A 24,434-nucleotide genomic window follows, 5' to 3' on the forward strand; every position below is an offset into this window, starting at 1 on the left:
CAGCTAATAAACTGTAACCTGTTATCCTAAGGTGGCCTGTTTAGAAGTCAAAGCTTCAAACTTGTTTTCTTAAAGGCACCTTAAAAACCCAAATATCTCTGTCCATTTATCTGTCATATTGTACAGCACCATTTCTCAAAATAACTTCTATTTAGAGCAATCCTAAGACTCATTATTCTGAGGATCATACCAGGGTATTCATTAAACCTGCTTTTATTTATTTCTCCCTGGGAATTTCTCAATATATGCCTTGACTAAAAGCAGAGTGACTGTAAATAGAGGCCTGTAATAAGAAGATATAAACAAACTCTGACAGATTCAGTACAGCTCAGTAATTTTCCATGATGGCCCATGAGAGTATGACACTGCAATTGAAAAAATACTGCCAGCAGCTCAAGCTCTCTTCTAGTTCTGTATTTCGGTTTCTATGGCAACAACCCATTGCCTGAGTGATGCCAAGTTTATCATTATTATGTTGAAGTAACCCAAAAAGGTGATCACTGAACGCTCACAGTCTGCTTGATCTTCACTAATACAAAACCGGATTTGGGGGAAAACCAAAACAAAATGATCAAAAAAGTAAAAATTGCAGCCTGATTATATGAGCACTCTCAGTCTATGAGATTAATAATTTCAGTTATCACACTATCCATTAATAAAATTCACGGGTCCCCAATGCCATTATGGATTTGGGGAGAAGAAAACAGTCACTCAGAACAACAAAGAATTGGAAACATTTATTTTCATCATTATGTTAGCCCCAGAACCTAACTAAAAATCTTAAAGTGCCCACAATAGATCCTTGAAAATACCATATCCTTTACAGGGGGCAAGGAATGACCTTGCCCTTTTCTATATGGAAAGTTACTTGATTCACTGATTCCCATGATTCTCTGGTACATAAATCTAGCACTATTGAGTAACACAATAACAAGTAGGTGTCCAAGATGTAGCTGTGTTTTATCTAAAGCAGCCATTCAGTTTGGCATTTTCTGAAAGACAATTTTACATGCTAAACTGACTATTTCTCTAACTTACTGAACCATTACAAGGGTTGTTGAACATTAAACCATTAACTGAACACTTGCAAGAAAAAAATTAATTTTACTTTGTAAAGTATGTAACTTACAAAAAATACAATTTTTTTTCTTTTATGTTTAATTTTCTAATACAGTGGAGGTCTTGGACATATCAGAGAGAATTTAGTGAAAAATTTCTTTTCAAACAAATAAAAATAGCAAGATAAATAAAGGTAATCCAGAAACCCAGTCGGATGGCTGCATGTTTCTACCCAAATTTCTAGAACTGTAATCATATAGTCTGGTTACATAAACCATTAATACATCAAAATACTGCACAGACAAGCACTCAAGTATTGTTGTCCATTCCAGCCCGTGCCCTGTCTCTACCTCAGTGAATATGGCAAGTTCTCTGACCCAACCACCCCACTCTCTAGACCTGAACCTTCTAACCTATCCACCATCCCCCTGCTTCAAATGCCGTGTTTCAGTCTTCTGCACTAACCAGCTACCAATCTCCCACTGCCCCACTCCAGCTAACTCTTCTTTCTGGCTGGCTTTATTACTTTCCCCAAATGCCAACCTCTGCCTTATGCCCACCAGGCATTTGCATTCCTGTTCCACATTCTCCTGCTATTGACTCTCAAGACTCCATTCTCCCCCATTGAAATTTTCACTAAAATTTGGTTTTCATTTGCTACTCTTCTCTGAGTATTTCTGTCCTGTCAAGCCAGTTCTTCCCTAACATCCCCACCTTGCCAGCTTGAGTCTTCCCACATCAACTCTCTCCTTGACCTGGCATCTTCCCTTTGCTATTATATCAACCAGAAGGTTTCTCCTTGCAGTCCCAGTCTTCAACTCTGCCCTTGCCAGTCCTAGTTTTAACCTCTACTTCTCCGTTCTAGTTGCTGTCCTCTAGACATTTGAATAGGATGATTCTTCTTCCATAGGACTCACATGCCAACACAGCAGTTGCTGAAAGCAGAAGAGAAGCAGGCTGTCTGCATTCAGTTCCAGTAGCACTAGTATTCTGGGTGCTCCCAGGACTCACTGAGGACTCACTGTGCCCCAACCTCAATCTCAAGACTGTCTGAGCTTTTTTCCCAAAAAATTTCAGCCCAGGACAGACATGTGGCATACAGGTTTTCAGGACACAATATAAGAAAATATGAATATAGTTTTTTTTTAAATTAAAAACTATAAAAAATTAAACCCCCAGAATTTTAAAATTCATTGTGTCAGACAAGCAAAAAAGGCAGCATTACCAAACCAACATACAGTAAACAAACAAACAAAACCAATCATGGTGTGATGTGTGCATGTGAATGAGCAGACAATATAAATAAAAAAAATTTTCTAACTCATCTTGAGGTTGCACAGTTAAGCCTCAAAAGTTAACCCAGTCTTAATTCTGCACCTTTGTATATATGAGTGGTATACATGGCAACATGAATGTCAGCGTGTATATCACATAAAGTCATTATGAAAGTTTTCTAATTTAAAGATCCAAATTAGCAAGGTGCAGGTTCTTCCTCAGTACCCATGTAAATCACATATATACAAAATGGATAAAGAAGAGAACTGTAGAATTAAGACTTATTATTTTAATGAGTAACTCATGCAAAGACCTAGAGACAGATCAGTCAATAGATGCACAACACACACTGCCCTTATACCGCCCCTTTACTTTATTATTAATGTTACCTTTCTTCTTTATCCAAAGTTTTCTTCTCTGCAGAACTAATCTTTTTCGGTGGTACAGGAGGTGTCACCTTTCTGCATATCTCTTCAATTATACGTTTATTCAATCTGCTCTGCACAGCAGCTTTCAATAAAATTCTTTCTACTGCCGTCATTCCATCACCATGAGAGTATCTTGGAATTTCTGGGTGGATTAAAACATCCACATCATCCAACCATGGAGGATAGTAAGAGTTTTGTTTTCCTGAGAGTTTGTGATGCAATTTAATCAGCAAGGACAGTATGCTTTCTTTGACTTCTAGAATGGCTGTGGTTAGCTGTGGAGTTGCACCAGGTGCCGACCATTTCATTGATGTTTTGGGCCGAACCACCTGATTTGCCTCACTGGTGTTCCGATTGATGATCTCCTGAAATTTCTTTCTACGTTCTGCAACCAAACTGAACACTTGAGCTGTTCCTGAATTCTTGGGAAAAAAATTAGAATGTTTAATTTTCCAAAATACAAGTATAAACAACATACATTTATAAAACTATAGAAAATATTTTAAACTAGGAGGAAAAGCACAAAACATTTTAAGTTTCCTCTCCCCTTCCAAAATTTATTTAAATTTGGTATAGCAAAATGCTAACCCTGCACATCATACTTTTATACAAATCTGTTACACATAGGTGCACAAAAAGCCAACTACAAAATGAAAATACCATCCATACCAAAACAACTAACAACTAGCTTTACTCTAGTCAAACTTAGAATTCTGTTCTCTAAGTAGTATTTCCTTACTTTTTTGGGAACATTCATAATTTCAATATCTTTATGCCATTTAAATGTCTTTAATAAAGTCCACTGAGCACTACTGCACAATGTAACTCCTAATCCCACACAGCTGAACCTAGGTGAACCCCCACATCCCCATGGGCATAGTCCATTTTGTGTGGATGTATTAGCCAAGATCCAGAAGCCACATACCAATATTTGCAAGCAGAGCTTGCCATTCATGACACATGAGAATGTGAGTGCAGTTACATTAATGACAGAACACATTCAAATGTTTCTATTCTATGCTACCCTTGCTTTCAGTCCCAAATTAAGGATACATGGAAGCAACTCTCATATACCAAATACTACAGAGATCAAATATAAAAGTGGTGTTCTAACAATCACCTCACCTACCTTCCTTACGTTTTAATCTATCTCATTTCATCTACCTACTTTAAATTTTGATCTATTTTTCTAATATTAACATGCAAAAGAAACATCCATTGTATTTCACTACATCTGGCATATCATAATCTGAAGTGCTGTATACAAAAACAATCCTGACACAGAGATTATATTATCAACCAGCTATAAATCTTTCAGGATCCAACCATTTACATATTCATTTTGTTTTTACAAAAAAAACCCAAATAAACTTGCCATTAATAATTTCAAATGCATTTTCAATGTTAGGTTAAACTTACCTAGATTCGAGAAAGCTAGGACTACTCTACTTTATTAAATGTTAGTAACATCTCGGCAAGACAAAACAGGCCTAAACACAAAGCTCGAGCAGTAAGCTGTCAATGACATTTTACTTGACAGAAAGCTTTTATTTCAAAATACGTATTAAAAAAGTAAGGGAATTTCTTTGCTTAAAAGTCTACTACCTATGTTTACAATCAAGAATATGAAAAAAGCATGAGTCCTTGCAATACGAATTAAAGGGAAATTCAGGAAAATTAGAAGATTTCACTGAATGTTAAAGTGAGCACAATTAAAGCCATGTTGCTAGTTAATTGCTTAGGAGAACAAACTGCACACAGATCTACCTCTCTCTGGAGGCTCTTCCGCCTTGAACTCTGGTAGATTGAGGACAAAAAAAGTCATTAAATACACCATTTGGAAGGAGGTATCATTTGAAACAACTTCTATTTCTGTTATCAGTACACTTGGGAAAGATTACTGGAGAAAAAAAATTATCCTAAAATATTCATAAAAGCAGTTAAAAAAAAAATCCTAACAAAAAAAAGCCAAAACAGGCAATAACTTAAGCTAATCTAGGAAAAGGACTGGCATTTGTATGTACTTACTTGTGATGAAGCTAAACCATCAGAACTTGTACTTGCAGGTGGTTCCCTCTTCACCTCTGGAGCAGTTTCTGGTACTCTGACTCGGACGTAGTTAATGAAGTGACGCATGTTAGAAACCAAGTTACTACCTGGAAACCAACTATCATGGCAACGCTCCTGTCCACCTGCAGATTCCTAAAATAATAATTTTTTTAAAAAAAAAGTGTACTTTTTCTTATATGTTACAATAATTCATATTGCTTTTGTAACTGTCTTACAGAGGCCATCATCTCTCCATGAGGTAGGAACAATATGTTGAACAGTATGTACACCTCACTAAAGCTGATATACCTCTTAAAAATCATGATGTGACTGATGCCTACCATAAGAACTACAGGTCTGATAAATATATACATCTACATGTTTGATTTGAATACAATCAAATACATGCAAACAGTGCTATCCAGGAAAAGTAAAAGGAACTACTCAGGATAATCCAAAGCTGTATAATCCAAGATTAATACAAAAAATCCAAACTCTACAGAAGTCAATCTGAAAAATGTGGCAGATCTGCAGTCATATAAGCAATGGTAAACAACAGGAAAAACTATGAAAGTCATATACCATAAGGGAACCTGGAATCATGAAAAATAATGGCTCCTTATATTAAAATTCTCTTCAAAAGCACTGCTAAAATTTTGGCTAATTCACATATTTTAGAAGATACAGAGCTTTAGCAATAAAATGCTCAGTGATAAAGGTTTCCATTGAAAATATAGAAATCTAAGCGAGTTTTAGATTCAATCACTGTAACTGTTTTTTGCACCCAATTTCAAGTACTAATTTACAGAGTAGTAAAGATCTAACCAATCTGTGTTGTCAGGTTACATGTACAGAAACTATTGAAAAACATAACAAGATACCACACTCCTCTTCACAACAGTAAGCAGTTTTCTTCCCTTTTTTTTTTTTCTTAGTTGATCCCTGCTTGAGCAAATAAAGATGTTTTGTTCTAATTCCGATGGTAAAATTATAATATTAATAAACATCTAATTTTAAAGAATATTGAATCATTAGACAATACTTTTATATTTAATGAAAAAGATGGTATTTATTCTTACCTCTTCATCTGACTCTTGTTCTGGAGAATTTTCCAACCCCAGTTCAATCAAATACAAAACCATGCAAAGCACGTGTTCTGATAAATTCTGATGATCCATTAATATCTAGGCAGAAAAACAGACATTCACATCTTAGAAGGTTTTATCTTTGATACTCTCACAATCTCTATTACAAAAAAAACCCAAAACCTGCCAAAAACCTGATGGACATCTCTAATCTAAACTGGAAGGTAAAGAAAGTAGCCAGGAGTCTCATATGAAGAAGCTCAAGATACTACCTACAAATTCTATCTCTGAGCATGACCTTCCAGGTTAGCCACACTAGAAAAGGTAGAAGGTCTTGAGCCACATGTGTGATTTTTGCCTTGGTTTTTTTTTCCTAATTAGTCACTGTGCTCACTACAGCTGTATCATGACATACAAGTATCAGTTAAAAAGGAAGGACTTAACAGGCAGAACACCATAACAACACTTGCTACCCTAGTGTATTTTTGGTAGACACAGAGCACCAATTTTAGCATTTAAAATAGTTTTCTTTTTGTTGCACAATAACACTTTCAAGTTCCTATCATATGCATAAAAAGTGAATTGCCTGTTCAGGTTCCTGGAACATCTACTCTGAAACATCAGCAAGATATTTTAAACTTCACTCTTGTTATGACTGAATGCTCCAACAAAATACCCGATTAGTGATTATGCTATTGGATTAAAAAAAAAAAAAGTTCCAAGGAGGCCAGGAATAGTAAGAGTAGTAACATTAATATAGTTCTCCAATAACAGTAATGGAACACTACTACAAAATAAGTCATATAATTTTGGATGCCATGGATCAACAGGAGTGTTGTATTTAAAAGATAGGAAATCATTATTCCACTCAGCCTATTACAACTTCAATATATCTAAATATACTAAAAGAGTGTTCTGGGTAATACACTTTGGACACTTCAGTTTTTATTTAATTTAATTTTTTAGGATGATTAAAAATTATTTTGAGGTTTAGAAAAACCCTTTGAGCATCACAACAAATGCAAAATTTAATTTTACATCTCTTTCCAGTCAAACAAACTTGTACTTTAAAATTGTTACTAGTTCAAGCTGCAATTTACTTTAACAGCAAAGCACCAGGTAAAGCTGCACAGATACCACTACTGTCAGCTACAACCAAAGAGCTGCACCTAGCCTTCCCTCCCTTTTTTCACGTGATCAGTCACCATAAGGCCTCGTGAGGTCCTATTCCTATAAGCAATGCCTGGATAACTGGGAACACTAGAAGGGTTAACATTAATTTAGTTCACAACCATCTTCACATAATCTTTTTTAATTACAAATAATAAATAACCTTATCTTTAAATTAATAAATGCCCGTATCTTTCTTCTAACACAGCTTTCAATGCATTGAGAGAAAGAACCAGTGCTGCTGAAATTAAAAACCAGGACAACTTTCCTCTTGAGAACAGTCTGACTTAAAGGGAAGAAAATGGCAAGAACCTGCAAGTTACAAAAAAGTATATGAGAAAATATGTTTAAAATTTCATTGTAGACAGGCTACTATAGAAATGAATATTTTTAGACTGTAGCCTAGTAAAGTTTGAAATACAACTTGGTTTTGAATGGGCCAAATTTCATACGTCCATTAGAAACATCAGAGAGAAGTTCTTAAAACAAATATTGTTTTACAATCGCTTTTCTAAACTATGTTTGAGCAGCTGATTTAATCAAACCCAATGAAATCTGAGATTACAGAGATTATTTAATTAAAAAGGGCACTCAATATTACATTAATATGAAAACCAAGTGCAGTTGTACTAGTCAGAATAAAAAGTCCTGTTGACTAACACTTCTGAAAAGTCAAATCATCAAACGTAGTTTACTGTTCTTCTGTAGGCAGTCCCAAAAGTCAAGAGATATAAAGGCTGTCATAAACTGGCAACATTTCACAAATAGACCAAATATCATTTAAGCCAACACATGGAATCAATCACTATGTAATTTCTACCATCCAGAAAGCTGGTAGAAACGTATTCAGTATCCCAGCTAAAACAGCAACCCAGAAATTTTAAGATTCTCAAGATTTAAGTCCTTGAAGCTTCTTAATGGAATAAAAGAAAAAAATGGCCAAAAAACCCACTGAGCAAGGCAGTAAAAGACGATGCATTCCTTCCCTACATTCTCCAGTTTTGTTCCACGTCAAAATATTATTTCATCTTATACATAATCCCAAGCTTCCCTTTTCATCAGCAGCCTTTCTGTAGGTTTCCTGTCTAGTACCTTCTCCAGGTATGCTCCTTCCCCAGTCTCTGCTACATACTAACACATTTCAGCCTTGTTCTTCACCCTGCAGTGATCAGGCAGCCCAGCCCCTGCAGCACACCTGGGCTAAGCAGGGTTAAATATACTGCACACAGCAGCTTCTCTGACCAAAATGATGGAAATCCTTGGGGAACAAGGTACTGCCACTGCAGGCAAAGTTCTAGTCAGCTCTGGCGTGGAGCATGCCTGGTCAGGGGCTGACTTTCTTGGGACTTCCAACAGCTAACAGAATAAAATTAACAGCCACTGAACATGCACACAATGTAACTGCAATGTCTACAGTTTGGCTAAATTCAGATCCGGAATCTTGATAAAAAAATTGTTTAAAACATGGGAAAAGGGGATGTATTTTGTCCTTGCTTGAGTCTTGGAACCTCATGCCAGAACAGGCATTCAGCATGAAAAATGTCAGCCATGAGTTAAATTTTGGCAAGATAAGGAACGAGGTATCTGACAATGGAAAACCTTGACCAACCATTAGATGTTGTACTATTGAGCTTCCAAAAGTTTCATTCAATAGTCTCTGCACATGAAATTCAGTCTTCTCCATAACATGTCTCATTCTATTATGGGTAAGGAAGAATTAGTAGTAAATAGTCCACTTTTTATATTGTTAGATTTTTGAAATTGCACTAATTACATAGCAAAACCTATAGTTCACTGAGGTCATTAATTTGTAAGTAATATGAAGCTTTTGAGAAAAAGTACTTTTCTGTCATAAAGGTGAAATCTATTGAATGAATTCAAGTAAAATCTTAAGTCTTCACTCAATGGCATACTGACAACTTACACGATACTTCATTAGAGAAAGAAATCAGCTGAAACAACTCTGTGGGAATAAGCATGGGTCTCTGTGAATACCACACAGTTATTACTGTACTTAGCAACAGATATTTTCTATTCAACAGAAGTTTAATAATGAAAAAATACAAGAGCTTTAGGGGAGCTGGGAGCACTTCAAAGAGCACAAAATTGTGCCCAGGAAAAACACTACTCAATCAAACCACTGTTTATAGACCCTCATGGGCCTCTGCAGTACACTGGTTTGAAAGCACTTTCCAAGTACAAAGACAAAATCAAAGTTCCATTTTCTGATGAACAAACTCTTCAAAAAAGGATGCACTTCTCTTAAAGAGGGCAGCCAACTACCAAAGACAAAATCAAATACAATTTAAAGGCATCAATTAGTCATGAAAAACAAGTGCTGTAACATTATCAAAAGTCAGAACATATCTAGAAAGTGATGTTAGAACCAACTGCAGTTATGAGACCTATCTGCCATTTAGGATCTAAAGCCATCAGGGTTGCATATATTTGAACAGGCTTCTGATGCCTTAAAACTCTGCAGTGGGAGCCAAAGGAACACCACGCACACCACCATGCTCCATGAAACCACCACAGAGCAACAATTCAAATGGCAACTCTGATGATTAGAGATAGTGTTCCTCAGAGCAGAACTGCTCGTCCACTTGTGTACGTCACTTAGTGTATGTGTATATGAAATAATAATTTGTGAAATAATGAAAATGGTGGAAAAACATCATCATACTAGACCTAGAAAATAAAACAAAAATTTAAAAGTTATATAAATTTGAACCTGACTACTGTAAATAACTTATTTAAAAAATCATGCTTCTAAGATCCCCTGTTCTAAAACAGTGGAAGTAAAATACTGGACTTAATGAGATTTATGGCTGTACCTTGTAAAGGAGCGTGAACAGCACAATGTGCAGGGTTTTACAGTGTAAAAGCTTTATGAGACCTTTGTAACTTGGATGTAGTGGTGTTCTCTTCTTGTAAGGAGGCCATGGGTTCCCAGGGAATTTACCACTTTGTTTTAAACTGTTGAAACAAATAAGACTTCTGTTAAACACTGCAATAATGTAGACAACTGATAGTTAACTATCCCACATTCTTTTTGTTTAGACCAACTTCAGAATTGATGAGCATTTCTATACCATTTAATTTACTTAAGCAGCATTCCAAAAATTGGTATGTATACACAAACTGAATCCAGTCTTATTTTTCTGACTAAAAGACAGCCAAATTAAATTAGCTGAAATAAAAATGTATAAGGGTAAGAAACTGTTAAGGGATGGAATGTTAATGGACAGAATTAAGACCAAATCATCTTGCTTCTGAGAACTTAAAGGGGTGCCACAAGTGTTTTTTCCTGTATTTAAATCAGAATTTAATTCACCTATGGTTTCTGTCATGGGTGAATACATAGAAAAATCCCATATTGTCTTCAATATAATTTCAAAACACAGAACACTGTAGCAGTGTGCTTCATGTACCTAGAAGTAAAATAAAGAAAGCAGCCTTATGTATTTTTATTTAAGTAACTTGTAACTGATTTTTAAATATTAACTTTTGGTTAAGTATTTCACCTGTGATGACATTCACTACTTTGTGGCACTTCAGATGTATTTTTAAACATTTATGGAAGAGTAACAGACTAAGCTAACTGAAACCCTGATGCTGCCTGTAAATTTATAAAATGTTTACTCAAGGACAAATCTGAGGCCTGAAAACATTGATAACATGATTAGCATTACCAGACAATGAAAACAGAATATTTACTGTGCAATGAGCAACAATATGATGTTACATTTCTAAAATGATGCAACTTACAATGCTGTGTATCTGTCCATTGCAGACTGCACATCTCTACGGTAAACCGTTCGAAGTATTACCATGACAGGGTCAAATTCTTTATCCCAAACTTCAGCTGTTGTTTAAAGGAAGTCACATGTTAAAATTCTCATTACAGACCTTACAACTTATTCTGGATTCTCTTCATAACTAGCTTTAATTATGTAGTTTTCTATTATATAATAATTGCTTTGCAGCAAAGTACAGTAATTTTTACTAATTCTTACTAATAATACTTAGTATACTAATAATTACTACTACTTATCAAAATAACAAAATTTCACCAAAAAATATTTTTTCTTAGTTCCAAACAAAAAAATTAACAATCTATTAAGGCAATAGATCTTTTCTATTAACAAGCTTTATTTTAGTGTCTTCTAGCTTTCTCTTCTGTTATGTAATAGTTTACAATGTGGGATAATAGATAAAAAGAAAAATCACATGTTTCTGATAAAATAACAGTTGTAACATGCTGAAGAAAGTTTTTTAAAGGAAAACAATTTCAAATTCATTTTAAAATCTAAGCAAATGTACTTATCCAAGTGTAAGTATATGAAGGCAGCCCCCAAAACACCTTTTTCATACGCAGCTTGTTTTGCTCTTTTTAATTCCCGAATACATGTAAGAAAAGGCTTTAATTATTTTTCACTTGGTATTTGATAAGCACAAGCCCTCTTGAAAATAGGAAGTAAAGACTGCAGAGCAGTTAGCAGGTTGGTGGTATTTAATTATTAAGTGCAGTGAGCCAAATGACTACACCACCACAATTTTTTGTTCAGTCTCGCAAATGGCCAGGTTTCTTATCAAATAACATTTGTGATCAATCCTCTACAAACAGGTCTTTGTTTTATGACTAATATCTATGCATTATTTTGGCCTTAAAATCTTAGTTATCGCCATTTAATTTAGTAGCTCTAAAGTAACATCCAGAGTGGCTTTTCAGAGCAATCACAAACAGAAATGTCTAAACAGACTATAAATAAAGATATTCCATTTAACTGCTACTTTTTTTTTCTATTTATGAGTTATTAAAATCAAAACTAAGTTTCCAACCTAAAGCCAAATGAAGCTGTTCATTCTATTAATTGTTTGTAAGTGTTTAGCTCCCGTAACACAGCAATACGAAGACAAGATTCAATGATCCCGTCAAAGGAAGAAGAAAACCAGTGGATACAGAATTTTAGCTCCACCAGCAGGCACAACACAACACAAGTGCTTACAACATTCTTTAAAGTTTTCATAGGCAAAAGCAGGCAGCTTCATTATGCTTTTGAGATTAATTTCCCCCAGGAGGGAAAACAAGTGGTCTATACTCCTATTAACCCCTACTATTGTTAACAGTCCTACAGATACCCTCATATGTTTCTGAGAGAGAACACTTAGCTTAGTTTCTACTATGTATGAAATAAGATCAAACTTAGCTTGCAAAAAATATTTCTTTTTTCTGGACAGAGTTTACTACTGAAACACAGACCAAGCTTGCTTGGGCTGCTAATGCACAATGAGGAAAAAGGACTAAGTGAGGGAGCCAAACAGGGAGTATTAGAAATGCACACACAGCTCATCTTCAGCACATAAATCCACAGAGAATAAGAACTATGTCCTTTTTTCGGAAGTTGGTTTGTTTGGTTTTTTTTACCCATGGTTAATGGAAGCAAAATCTGGGCCTTCTACGATCATAAAGTAGATTTCCACCCCCACCCCCCCTAAATTTAGGGAAAAAAGGGATTAGGGGGAATGGATCTCAACATGACTTGCTTAAACTGTGACAGGCCACAAACTACAATTCTTAAAAGCAAGTGGAATACTACCATTCTTTTTGAGAACCTATATAGTCTTATAAAGATTATAAACACTTAAAAGGCTATAGTACACAAGAAAACCATGATGGCTTTTATTCCTGCAGAAGCTCTTTCGGGGTTTTTTTATACTTTAAAAAAAAGGGATTCTGCACAGTGTTACAAATTACGTCAGTATTCACTGCTATAGATGAGATACTTAAAAAAGCCCTTTAAAATAAACAATCTATTCCAGAGGTAAACTGTGTGGAAAAAAACCCCCACAACCCAAACACCATAATCTAGCATCAGATTACCTAAATAGAAAGTGTTATAATTAAAAATACCATAATCCATTTTTTTTTCCTTCACACTGTATTATGGAAAAGACCAGCATGTCACAAGCTCCAGAAACCAGACATAAGGAAATGCAATTTACAGAACATCAAAATAAAGTTATTTTTAATACATACGGTGTTAAACTGCTTAATTACACATAAGGAACCAGAACGAATCAAGTCTCAAAACTTTGGTTTCACAAAATCACTAGTTGATAATTTGTATAAAAGAGCTTCACTGACTCATCAGTCTCCCACTACAAAGACTGGCAAACAAGTCAGTACAGTATTACTTCCTACATTAACGATAACAAAAAAAATCCACAGAAGAACACAGCCTACAAACCAAATGGCTTCAAAATTGTCAGACCCCAACCCTGCCAGTTCTCAAGAGAGGTACCCAGAGGAGGAAGGAGTTAATCCCTCTTCAGCTTTGCCCCAAGCTGAAGCACAACCAGAGCACATGGAGCATTTCCGATTCCTACAGGCTTATCTGCTCAGTGAGAGGAAACAGTAATGGAACACTCAGTTCTTAAATTCTTCCTCTTGTTTCATATACCAACACCATGTTGAGTCCAGTTTAGATGACAAGCTGGTCAGGTGAAGAAACTTATTTTTGCACTGTATGCATTGTAGAATTATAGAACAATATTCTATAACCAGTCTAGTCTCAACTTTGTTCTGGACCCTCACTACTGACTGGAAAAGATAACTACTAAGATAGTTAAGCAATATAAAAGAAATAATTACGTATCATGATATCTTGTGGAGAAGCTCAAAGAAAACCTCTTCACAACTGACACCTCATTAGTGCAAACAGTTCTAAACTCTACCGAACATACATCAGATTTTTTTAAATCACACGAATGATTAAGTATGCAGATCAGTGAAATACAAATAACAATTTTTCAGTTCTCCATTTTTCCCTTGCTTTTTAAGGATACCTGATTAATATGAGAAGCCCATTTTCACTCTAGATCAAAATTAATTTATTAAAGACTTAACAGTCTTTAGCAGTGCTCTTAAATATAAGCAATAGACAATAAAAAGTCAAGTTTTATGGGACTTTGGTGGTGGTTTTGGGTTTGTTTTTTTGAGGGGAGGGTGTTTTATCATTGCTTGGTGGGTTGTTTTTTGGTGGTTTTTTTGTTGGTTTTGTTTTGTGTTTTTTTAAAAACACCCTCTAGTTAAGCATCTTACCACCGACTATGTTATACGAGGTCACCGATTACCATACCTTTAGGTGTATACATTCCTTGTTGCATGGAACCTCCAGGTTCAAAGACAGGAGCTTTAAAATCAGCAACTGCTGACAAGACTGATTCAAAGCTTAAGCTTCCTGGAATAATACCACTTTTAGGATTGGGGTTTTCTGGAATGTAATGTTTGTGTTAAGGAAAGGAAAGTTAACTTAGTTGCAGGACACAGCGTTTTACTTCTCTCTTGATATTTGCAGTCACTCATTTCACAGGCTACATTTTGGCAGTGCTCTGTGTTTACCACAAGAGGTCTGTATGCTCCAGCTGCTATGGAACAATAACTATAACTGAAGTGAATCCAAGCCTTGTAGCTAGGACATTAACCTTTTTAAAGCAAGACAATTACCTTTTGAGCCAAGCATGTAGCACGTATTAAATGAGAAATAAAAACTACTATCTGTAGCGTATGTAAAGTTTTTGTACTTGCCTTTATTTACTAACACTTTGCCTCTCTTCATAGCAAGAATATTCTGCATTTACAGCTAAGTGCAGGAAAAGCAAGTAAATAGCTTGGGATTCGTAAACACAGTAGGTAATTCTCCATCTTGGATTGGCTATTTCTCATGTTTGGTAGCAATACTAAATTGACCTACTGACATTATGCCAAATCACAAGTAGCAGTTACAAATAAGAAAACTTCTGCTTAGTGACAAGTGATTGCTTATACAAATGATTCACTTATTTTTACATAGTTAAGTGATTGAGTTACTAGGTTGTATCGTAATAATAATACTTATTATATAGTTCTAACTTTCAATCTCTTCCTTTCCTATCTTCATAAATTCCTAACGTTTTTGCTCAATGGCTATCCCTGGCTTGCAAGCTCTTTTGGGCAATCACCACAAACTATTTAATTTGCCTACATAGCCTAATACACTGATAGCGACAAAACCTGCATATCTGTATTCAGCTGTTTGGGGACATGAACCATATCACTGTGCAGAAAGACTTCCTAGAGTTTGCTATTCTACAAGACACTTCTCCCCGTAACACATGCATTTCACTCTAATTTCAAAGCAGCATTCAGAATTGCTATTATTTGCATTTTCAGCTATTGATAGCAAAAGCCAATATAGTGTAAAGTGGCTTCTTTTTATACTGACATAAAATTAGCAGTAATCAAAGGCTCAAATCCAGATAAAAGTGACGCTTGGCTAAACTTTCTACAATGTCATTGGAGAACAGACTTTTCACTTCACACCTAAAAGAATTTTATAGTGTTAAAAAATAATAAAAAGAGCAGTTTGGCATTTTGTATCAAAACTGATTTAAAACTATTACAAAGTATTGGATAAAAATCAAAGCTGGAGCAAATGCCTTTGCTGTTAAGTATATGCAAACACACCTTTACACAATTTGTTACAATTATGTAAGCTGAAAACATGTTATTCAAGCTCCAAAATCCCACTACTACCCAGGTACCTGTCATTCTCATTCATGCACATTAGTTAGTATATTCCAAGGATATGAGGTCCAATAATGAACTGTGTGTCCTGTCATTCATGCAGAGTTGGGCTACCATCTCTGCTCTGAGGATCTCATCATCTGTCATTCCTAGAACAATGAAATTTAAAAAGCCATTAAAATAGCATGGTTTTAAAACAGACATTCAGCATACATTTGCCATGAAACTCAAGTTAAACTTGATATAAACATTAAGTCATGATACAGTGCTATAAAAATACAGCAAAAAAGGGGGAGGAGGGGAGCCCCACAAATGTTATGAGACACAACCTCAGTCAGAAAAGACAGGTACAAACTAAAACTGCTGTCTTTCAGAAGAAGATACAGAATCTTCTTTTGATCACATACACAAATCGCCTATTTCCACTAAAGCCATTTTTCTCCATTTCTATGTATTATGCCTATTTTTAATTCATAAGGGATTAAAATTTAGTAACTGGCAAAAATGAAACCAAGTGCTGAATGCTTTAAGTTACTATATGGCTAATCAGCTTTATGGTAGCTACTAAATGTTGAATATAAATGAACAGGCATGTTATTTACATACAGGTATTCTTAAAGCAGTGCTTCTTACCTAAATGTAAACGAAGACTTAACAGAAGAACCAAAAACGTTAAGGCTCCTTCCAACATGGACCTTTCGTGCTCTGAATCAAGAACTGTATTTTGATGCTGTGATGCCATCGTTAAGAGATCTACCACCTTAAATCTACATGGCAAAGAGTAAAGTCAGAAACATCATTCTCCAACATTAAAACACCAATGTGAAATGTACTGATAAACTCAGGATACCATTCACAACAACCCAAAATGAATACAAAATGAAATGCATATAATGCAATAATATGCAAACATACATGAAAACACTCTTATTTTTAAATTTGTGTTTTTATTTAACTATCTATGGAATATGCTATAAGTAGTATTTACTCCACATGAAAACACCTTACATTTATGAACATATAAAATCTAATGCCAATTAATTAGTTTTCAAATCCTGATTTTATTATCTGCAGAAAAGCACATATCCTTTCTGTGTCTCTTACTATTGCAGCTCTATTTATCTACCTCTTCAGGCTAGCATATCCTGAGAGCTTGCATATGAACACATGTAAAACTTAAAAAAATCCTAAAGATGCTCAGAAAACAAATGTCTGAAGCTTCACTACTGCACTGTAAATCAAGAGGCAATCCTGCATAAAATCAAGGATATACCTCAAGATACCTCTTTCAGTAGAGCCCTTCGTAAATGTTAGTCTTGGCTAGGCAGTGGCACTTGTACCACTGAAGATGTGTACCAGATATGCACCTTTTCTCTCACATGGCATAAATTAGTCAACAGCTAGAACAACACAGAACAAGAGCATTCATTTTTTAACCCCACCTTTCAAAAACAGATGAAATAAAATAATCCGGGTCCAGTCTAGAGGCACAGACCTGTGGAAAGAGAATAAATTAATTTTATTCAGTAGTTTGTTTGTAAACAAGCACTGACTTGGCTTCTCAAAAAACACAACTTACTTGCAGCAGATAAATGTCAGGATCAATCATTGAATTGCAGAAATGAGACTGCACATAAGTCATGGCCTGTCCTTTAATCTGGAGACCATTTCTAACCCACATGTTGCTGTGAATTTCAGAAAGACTTGCCTGTTCAGGGAAAATAAAATAAGAAGTTACAAACATTTCAGGGATATTCAGCTATTCAGTTCAACGTTAGCAGGTCATCAATATTATCACCCATATACATACATACACACTATACCTTTATATAAAAGTATACTTTATACTAATTTACTTCTCCCGGGGAGTGAGGAATGAAAAGGAACCACTGCAAGTTTATGAAACAGATACGATACTTGCATATAAGAGCATATTTCAGACAACAAAAGTGATCAAAGCCAATGAAGGGATTTATTTATGTATTTATTTATTAAAATCTTGAAAAGCACTCCAAAGATGAAGGCATCATAGTTAAAAAGAAGTTAGATATAAAAGCAGTGATTACAAATACTGTTCACTATCACTTACATACAAATAAATACAAATTAGTAAATAAAAAAATGTTGCAGGGTGCATCCATTCTTGAGCTCATTCTCAATGTAAAGTATCGAATTTTCAGATTCAGGTTTCTTCTCAACTTGCACTCCACTGATAGCTATTCCATGAACATGCAATTCCATGTTTTCAAAGGGTTGGTTCTTCCCACCCTTTTGAAGGTGCTATAGTGGCTACTACAATCATACTTCTCAGAGTATGGTAACTAATGTATCTGCAATTAATTTTGGAAACAGGAGGGGGAAAAAAAAAAGATAGTTTATCCTAACTACTCAGTATATTCTAGTTATTATTGTCACCTATTGCTTATTTTGATGTTCCACGATTAAGCCATACTCCCCCTTGTCAAATACTTCTAAATATATTTAAATGTCTGCGGTTAGAAGAATCAGACAGCAACTATTTTCTGTTGTATATCTCTACATCTGCATCAGAGTCAGAAGTCTGCCCGTACCTGAATCTGAAGTGGGTGAATCATTAGTTTCATCAGCATCTCCTGATCTGGCAAGATAGTATCCAGATCTAGTTCTTGGCATTTGACAGCCTAGAAATGAAAGCAAGCACAAGCTGTACTGAACAATCACACTCAACAGGGAATTTCCATCTTCTGTGTGACTAAAACATGTCCTTACCTTACTTAAAAACATGGCAAAGTAACGGTGCAGTGGCAAATGAAAAGTAACTTGGTTAGGAGCTGGCTGAAAGTAAAATAAAGATATTTTAATATCATAAATTAAAAAAAAAAAAACAAACATACAAATATTTTTGTCACAACCACCAGGAACAGTATCTTGCATGTCTTCATTTGATGGACTTACTTTCCACTAACCTAGTATTACTTCACTCCGCTGTACTTTCTGGTGATTCAGAAATCTCCGTTATTCAGACAGCTGTAGTTAATCTCTTACTAAGCCCGCCGTAGCTAATGACACTGAATTGATTGAGAGTATTTCTTGCTAAGGTGGCAACACTGCTCCCCACTACCATATCAGAAGGGGACTTCTGTTTTGCCATTGCTTCAGCTCTTCATTCAGCAGAACAGTAATACACCAATGGCACTGCTTTTAAGATTCACGTAGCTTAAGCTTGCACAAGCAAATCTAAATCACCAAAACTCTACAAATAAAGGGTCCCAGGACATAACATTGCAACTATTAACTACAAACTCTAATTTCAGCAAGACAATCCTTTTTCCATCAGTACCTAGAATGATAATTTAATTTAAGGGGGGGATAGGGGGAGGGAGCATATCACCTTTGAAGTTTAATCAGATTTTCACAGTACTTTGCTTAAATTCACTAAGGATATTTACCTCATCTACAAAGTTGATAGCATCAAACCAGTCCTGAAGTGCTTCAAGGCAGTACCTGACAACATTTCGTGTATATTCCTGTGTTTCCTGCAGTAAGAGAAACCAGTGTACTACACAAGCCAAAACAGTTTTAAGTAAGTGTCACTGTTTTCCTACTACAAATTAATATGATTATTTCAAGAATATTTTTACAGTACATAATTTACGCCCTCCTCATATGGAAATTAGTAAGTATTAGGATAGTTTCATTGTTACTTTAAAAGATTACCATTTTAATGGTGAGAATTAAGGCACCTTCAGAATGGTCAGCTGGTCCTAGTGCCTACTGCTGTTTAATTTATTCATTTATTTTTACCAAAAATATAGAGATGTAAGCATATATATATATATATAAAAATAAAAAAAATCTTTCCATGCAACCAAAAGGAATGGCTAATGTCCTGTAAGTTTGATCTGCTGAACGCTCCTTACAGTTGGCTAACAGAACGCACCTGAAATGCAACGATAACACAATACAGCATAGATTTTAACAATAAGCAAACCTTGCTATGATTGTATGATAAAACTCTATAACAATGCCCTAAAACTATAATATGTTTCAGATTAAATCATGTATTTCAAGACTAGAGCTGTACATTGCCCTCCAGGAGCAAAGCAGTGATGTGCAAGAAAGGAAGGCGGGAGGGGAGCTAAACCAAATTGCTCTGTGATCAGCAGAACTTAAAAAGCCTTATTTCTTAACTGACTTTCTCTTTAATCTTCCCTTCCCCCTAAACACAGACTCCAGATCTGCCTCACACTCTTAGGATATCTATGACACACTTCTCACGCAAAAGCCAGCAGTGCTTTGGCCAGCCAGAAGCTGTGCAAGTGCTGACTGGCTCAGTCAGACACCTTTTCTCATCAGGAAATAAAACAGCCACACTCCCATCCTGCTGCTCCACCCTCTACAGTGGCCAGCCTCTGCTGACTTTCCCTCTCCCACGGGATGCAAGCTGGAATCTCTTCCCACCCATCAGGTTTCACTAAACAAGGACAACAATTAAGCTATGAGATTTCTAGAACTCATTCAGATTTATTGAGAACAATCAAAGGGCTCAAACATGGGGGTAAAAACATGACTGACATGCGACAGGCAGAACAAGGAATCATGCAGGCCTTAAGCGAAAGGCAGACCTTCCCATCCCTAAATTAAAAGAAAGGAATACTTGAAAAGGCCAGAAGTTGTAATTCAGTTTTCAAAAAATAATTTAAACTCATAAATGGATATATTCATAATGTATCAGTATAACCCACATCATGGAAAGGCTTTTGCAACTGCCTGATATAAACTCTCTTAAAATTGCATGGTGTGCTCAACACACATTTCTTCAGTGCACAGTTCGGTTCAGGTATTACTGTCTCACAGATGCTATTATGTATCTGAATAAGCTAATTATCTATTTTATTTTAAAAAAAAAAGTTTTTTAGCACGTTAAGTATTCCTATAAACTGATGGATTAAATTTTTACTATAACTTAATATAATTTACAGTCTAGCAAATAGTAACAACTCTTTGCTCTGGTTATGAGACCATGAGATGCCAGAACCTAAGAGGTTTTCACCTCAGGTTGTCAGTAAAACACCACAAACCCATAAATTACTCCATCCCCCATCACAACGAAGTGTCTATCTGTAGACACAATCAACATTATAATCACATTAGGGACGACTTATGTATCTCCTTTCCCACTGAACAAAGGCAGAATGCCTCAGAAACATTTATCAAGTTCTTCATCAGATTAGAAGTTATTCCATATGTACAGTCATATGGAATGACTGTACACATCCTGAACTTGTAGTCCCAGTTCTGGAGACAATAAATTAGGTACAAGTATGAATACTATACTCACTATACACAGAATCCAAGTTGATCACAGTTTTATATACTTGGTAGACAAAGACAGCAAAACCTAAGTCTTTTCAAACACAAAACAGACAGACCTTTCAGATTTGAGAACTCTGGAATAAATCATGAGTAAAACCAAGAATAACAACAGAAATGTTAGTCTTACCCTAACTTTGCAGTGTGACAGAAGACCCCACATCGGCTGGGCACAGGCTTCCAGCTCAGCAGCAAAGGCAGCATAGTATGTCTGTGATTCAAACTCCACGTGCTCATTTAATTCTCGTTTATTTAAATTCATACCTTCAAAGATTTAAGCAGAGTTATACAACCAAATGTTTAACTAGGGCTAGGTGGAATGCAATGGAGTGCATTCACACACCTATTAAGACAAGAAAACACAAAGTGTAACAATCTATCATATCTAGCAGCAGAATATTAGATAAAATATGAGAACAAGCATCAAGGTTTGAACAGAAATAGATCAGAAAAGAACAATAGCTCTAGATTGGCCAGTAACTGCAATCCTTGCTGTTCAGGTGACATTAACATGGACAGCAGCCCTTCTACTTTGAACATTGCTTATCAATGAGAACATTTAGAATTACGGAACTGTTTAGGTTGGAAAAGACCTTTAAGATCATCAAGTCCAACCATTAACCTAGCACTGCCAAGTCTACCACTAAACCATATCCCTAAGCACCACATCTACATGTCTTTTCAAAACCTCCAGGGATGGTAACTCCACCACTTCCCTGGGCAGCCTGTTCCAGTGCTTGACAACCTTTTCAGTGAAGAAATTTTTCCTAATATCCAATCTAAACCTCCCCTGCCACAACTTGAGGCCATTTCCTCTCGTCCTATCACTAGCTACTTGATAGAATAGACTGACCAGCACCCACCTCACTACAACCTCCTTTCAGGTAGTTGCAGAGAGCGATAAGGTCTCCCCTCAGCCTCCTTTTCGCCAGGCTAAACAGCCCCAGCTCCCTCAGCCGCTCCTCATAAGACTTGTGCTCCAGGCCCCTCACCAACTTGGTTGCCCTTCTCTGGACACGCTCCAGCACTTCAGTGTCTTTCCTGTAGCGAGGGGCCCAAAACTGAACACAGGACTCGAGGTGCAGCCTCACCAGTGCCGAGTACAGGGGGACAATCATTTCCCTGCTCCTGCTGGCCACACTACTTCTGACACAGGCCAGGATGTCACTGGCCTTCTTGGCCACCTGGGCACACTGCTGGCTCATATTCAGCCAGCTGTCAACCAGCACCCCCAGGTCTTTCTCTGCCAGGCAGCTTTCCAGCCACTCTTCCCCAAGCCTGTAGCGCTGCATGGGGTTGCTGTGACCCAAGCGCAGGACCCGGCACTTGGCCTTGTTGAACCTCATACGATTGGCTTCGGCCCATCGGTCCAGCCTGTCCAGATCTCTCTGTAGAGCTCTCCTACCCTCAAGGAGATCAACACTACCACCCAACTTGGTGTTGTCTGCAAACTTACTGAGGGTGCACTCCATTTGGATGGAAGATATCTGGTCCTCTTTCTAGGCAGAACATTTATCATTTATCAGTATTGATAAGTTCACAAATTTTAATATTTTTTTTTAAATAATAAAAAAGTTTCTTCACAGCAACACTTAGAAAAAGATACAGATTTATCAGATTAATTTACCCAATATTTAAATTTAGAACTTCACCAGTGTCCTGGTTTCAGCTGGGATAGAGTTAATTGTCTTCCTAGTAGCTGGTATAGTGCTGTTTTCGAGCTAGGTATGAGAAGAATGTTGATAACACTGATGTTTTCAGTTGTTGCTAAGTAATGTTTAAACTAAAGTCAAGGATTTTTCAGCTTCTCATGCCCAGCCAGCAAGAGAGCTGGAGGGGCACAAGAAGTTGGCACAGGACACAGCCAGGGAAGCTGACTCAAAGTGGCCAACGGTGTATTCCATACCATGGTACGTCACATCTAGTATAGGAACTGGGGGGAGTGGGGCTGGGAGGGATCGCTGCTCGGGGACTAACTGGGCGTCGATCGGCAGCAGGTGGTGAGAAATTGCACTGTTCATCATTTGTATCTTCCAATCCTTTTATTATTACTGTTGTCATTTTATTAGTGTTACCATTATCATTATTAGTTTCTTCTTTTCTGTTCTATTAAACCATTCTTGTCTCAACCCAGGAGTTTTACTTCTTTTCCCAATTCTCTCCTCCATCCCACTGGGTGGGGGGGGGGAAGTGAGTGAGCAGCTGTGTGGTGCTTAGTTGCTGGCTGAGGTTATACCACGACAACCAGTAAAACACTTCTAGCACAAGTTAAGATTTGTCCTTTAACTACAACCTGAGAATTCTGGCACCATGAATCTCAGTCAAGTGTGATGCAATTGCTCTTTAACTAGTCCACACAAGACAAAGATCCATTAAATCATTTTCAAATCTACCTGTTTTCTAGAATATACTGTTCCCATCCAGGAATACAGACTTATGAGAATACTAATGAATTAAATATTTACATACAACAGTGTAAGGATTTTGCTACTGCAAACATTAAGCTGTGTTAACATCCTTGGATTAGTACTGATTATAAAAGTCACATACCTTGAAAGAATGATACAAAATTCATCCATGTCACCAAAAGACCATGATCTTCCAAAAATTTCTTTGCCACACTTTGGTGTGAAAGTATGTTTATAAAATCACTAACCAGGGGCCAGTAAGTATTATTCTTCAGTAGTGCTTCCCCACAATTCACTACAACATGTAAACTATTTTCTTCATCTAGATTTAAAATAGAAAAAAGGAAAAAGGTCAAAAAAAAAGTAATACTTTTTTTTCCCCCTCTTGTGATTTTTAAATAAAGTTACAAGATAATGCAAAAATGAAAATCAGAATTTACTGTAGTGTTGCTGTCACACACACAGAGAAAACTGCAAAAAAAGAAGAATGGTTATTTGGTGGTACCTGAGACTGTTTTCTCATCATGGACACATCAACATAGATCCCACTCAGTAGGAGACACACATACTTTGAACGATATTGCAACCTTTGAAAAGTAGTGCATTAGTAAAACCATCACATCTATGCCTTCCTTGAATACTCTCAAGTATAGAAAGACCAAACAATACAATTTCTATTGTGAACATCTGAAATCTATTTTGAATTTGATGCACTTCCAGTGAGCAAGCTACCTTACAGTATGCAAACAGGAATCTGGTGATCAAAACCTACACTGGCACGTTAAGTCTGAGAAGGACAGCAGAGAAAAGCATTTCCACTCTGAGTCTGGGACAGAGAGAGGGTTTATGTAGCCTTCCTGAGACTAGGACAGGAGAAGGTTCCCAAAAGAAGGGGAGAAGAAATTTGGGGGTGGGTGGGTGGGTAGGTAGCAGTCTCCTCCCGAAATCACAGAAGTACATCCTCTACAGCTGTCAGACACATCTCTTCTTTTGATTTTCATAAACAGGACCCCTGGAAAGACCAGAAGGGAAACAGGAT

The 24,434-nt window shown here is 36.4% G+C and overlaps 2 protein-coding genes across 2 annotated transcripts in view; one reads left to right on the forward strand and one right to left on the reverse strand.

The window, feature by feature from the left end:
- Window positions 1-24,434, forward strand: part of METTL5 (methyltransferase 5, N6-adenosine) — a 414,631-nt gene that overhangs the window by 349,727 nt on the left and 40,470 nt on the right. The window lies entirely within an intron of this gene.
- The window catches only part of UBR3 (ubiquitin protein ligase E3 component n-recognin 3), a 120,181-nt gene that overhangs the window by 61,394 nt on the left and 34,353 nt on the right, over window positions 1-24,434 (reverse strand). Inside the window, exons 9-24 of the mRNA XM_049807944.1 lie at window positions 23,538-23,717; window positions 21,118-21,251; window positions 19,064-19,150; window positions 18,384-18,449; window positions 18,206-18,295; window positions 17,215-17,343; window positions 17,078-17,130; window positions 16,269-16,402; window positions 15,697-15,784; window positions 14,209-14,348; window positions 10,835-10,931; window positions 9,901-10,042; window positions 5,891-5,995; window positions 4,791-4,964; window positions 4,530-4,559; window positions 2,724-3,184 (exon numbers count right to left, since the gene is read on the reverse strand). Of these exons, the coding sequence (XP_049663901.1) occupies window positions 2,724-3,184; window positions 4,530-4,559; window positions 4,791-4,964; window positions 5,891-5,995; window positions 9,901-10,042; window positions 10,835-10,931; window positions 14,209-14,348; window positions 15,697-15,784; window positions 16,269-16,402; window positions 17,078-17,130; window positions 17,215-17,343; window positions 18,206-18,295; window positions 18,384-18,449; window positions 19,064-19,150; window positions 21,118-21,251; window positions 23,538-23,717 (2,110 nt within the window). The remainder of the gene's footprint in view (window positions 1-2,723; window positions 3,185-4,529; window positions 4,560-4,790; window positions 4,965-5,890; window positions 5,996-9,900; window positions 10,043-10,834; window positions 10,932-14,208; window positions 14,349-15,696; window positions 15,785-16,268; window positions 16,403-17,077; window positions 17,131-17,214; window positions 17,344-18,205; window positions 18,296-18,383; window positions 18,450-19,063; window positions 19,151-21,117; window positions 21,252-23,537; window positions 23,718-24,434) is intronic.

Source organism: Accipiter gentilis, chromosome 1 (assembly GCF_929443795.1).
Source record: "Accipiter gentilis chromosome 1, bAccGen1.1, whole genome shotgun sequence".
NCBI classification, from domain to species: Eukaryota; Metazoa; Chordata; class Aves; order Accipitriformes; family Accipitridae; genus Astur; species Astur gentilis.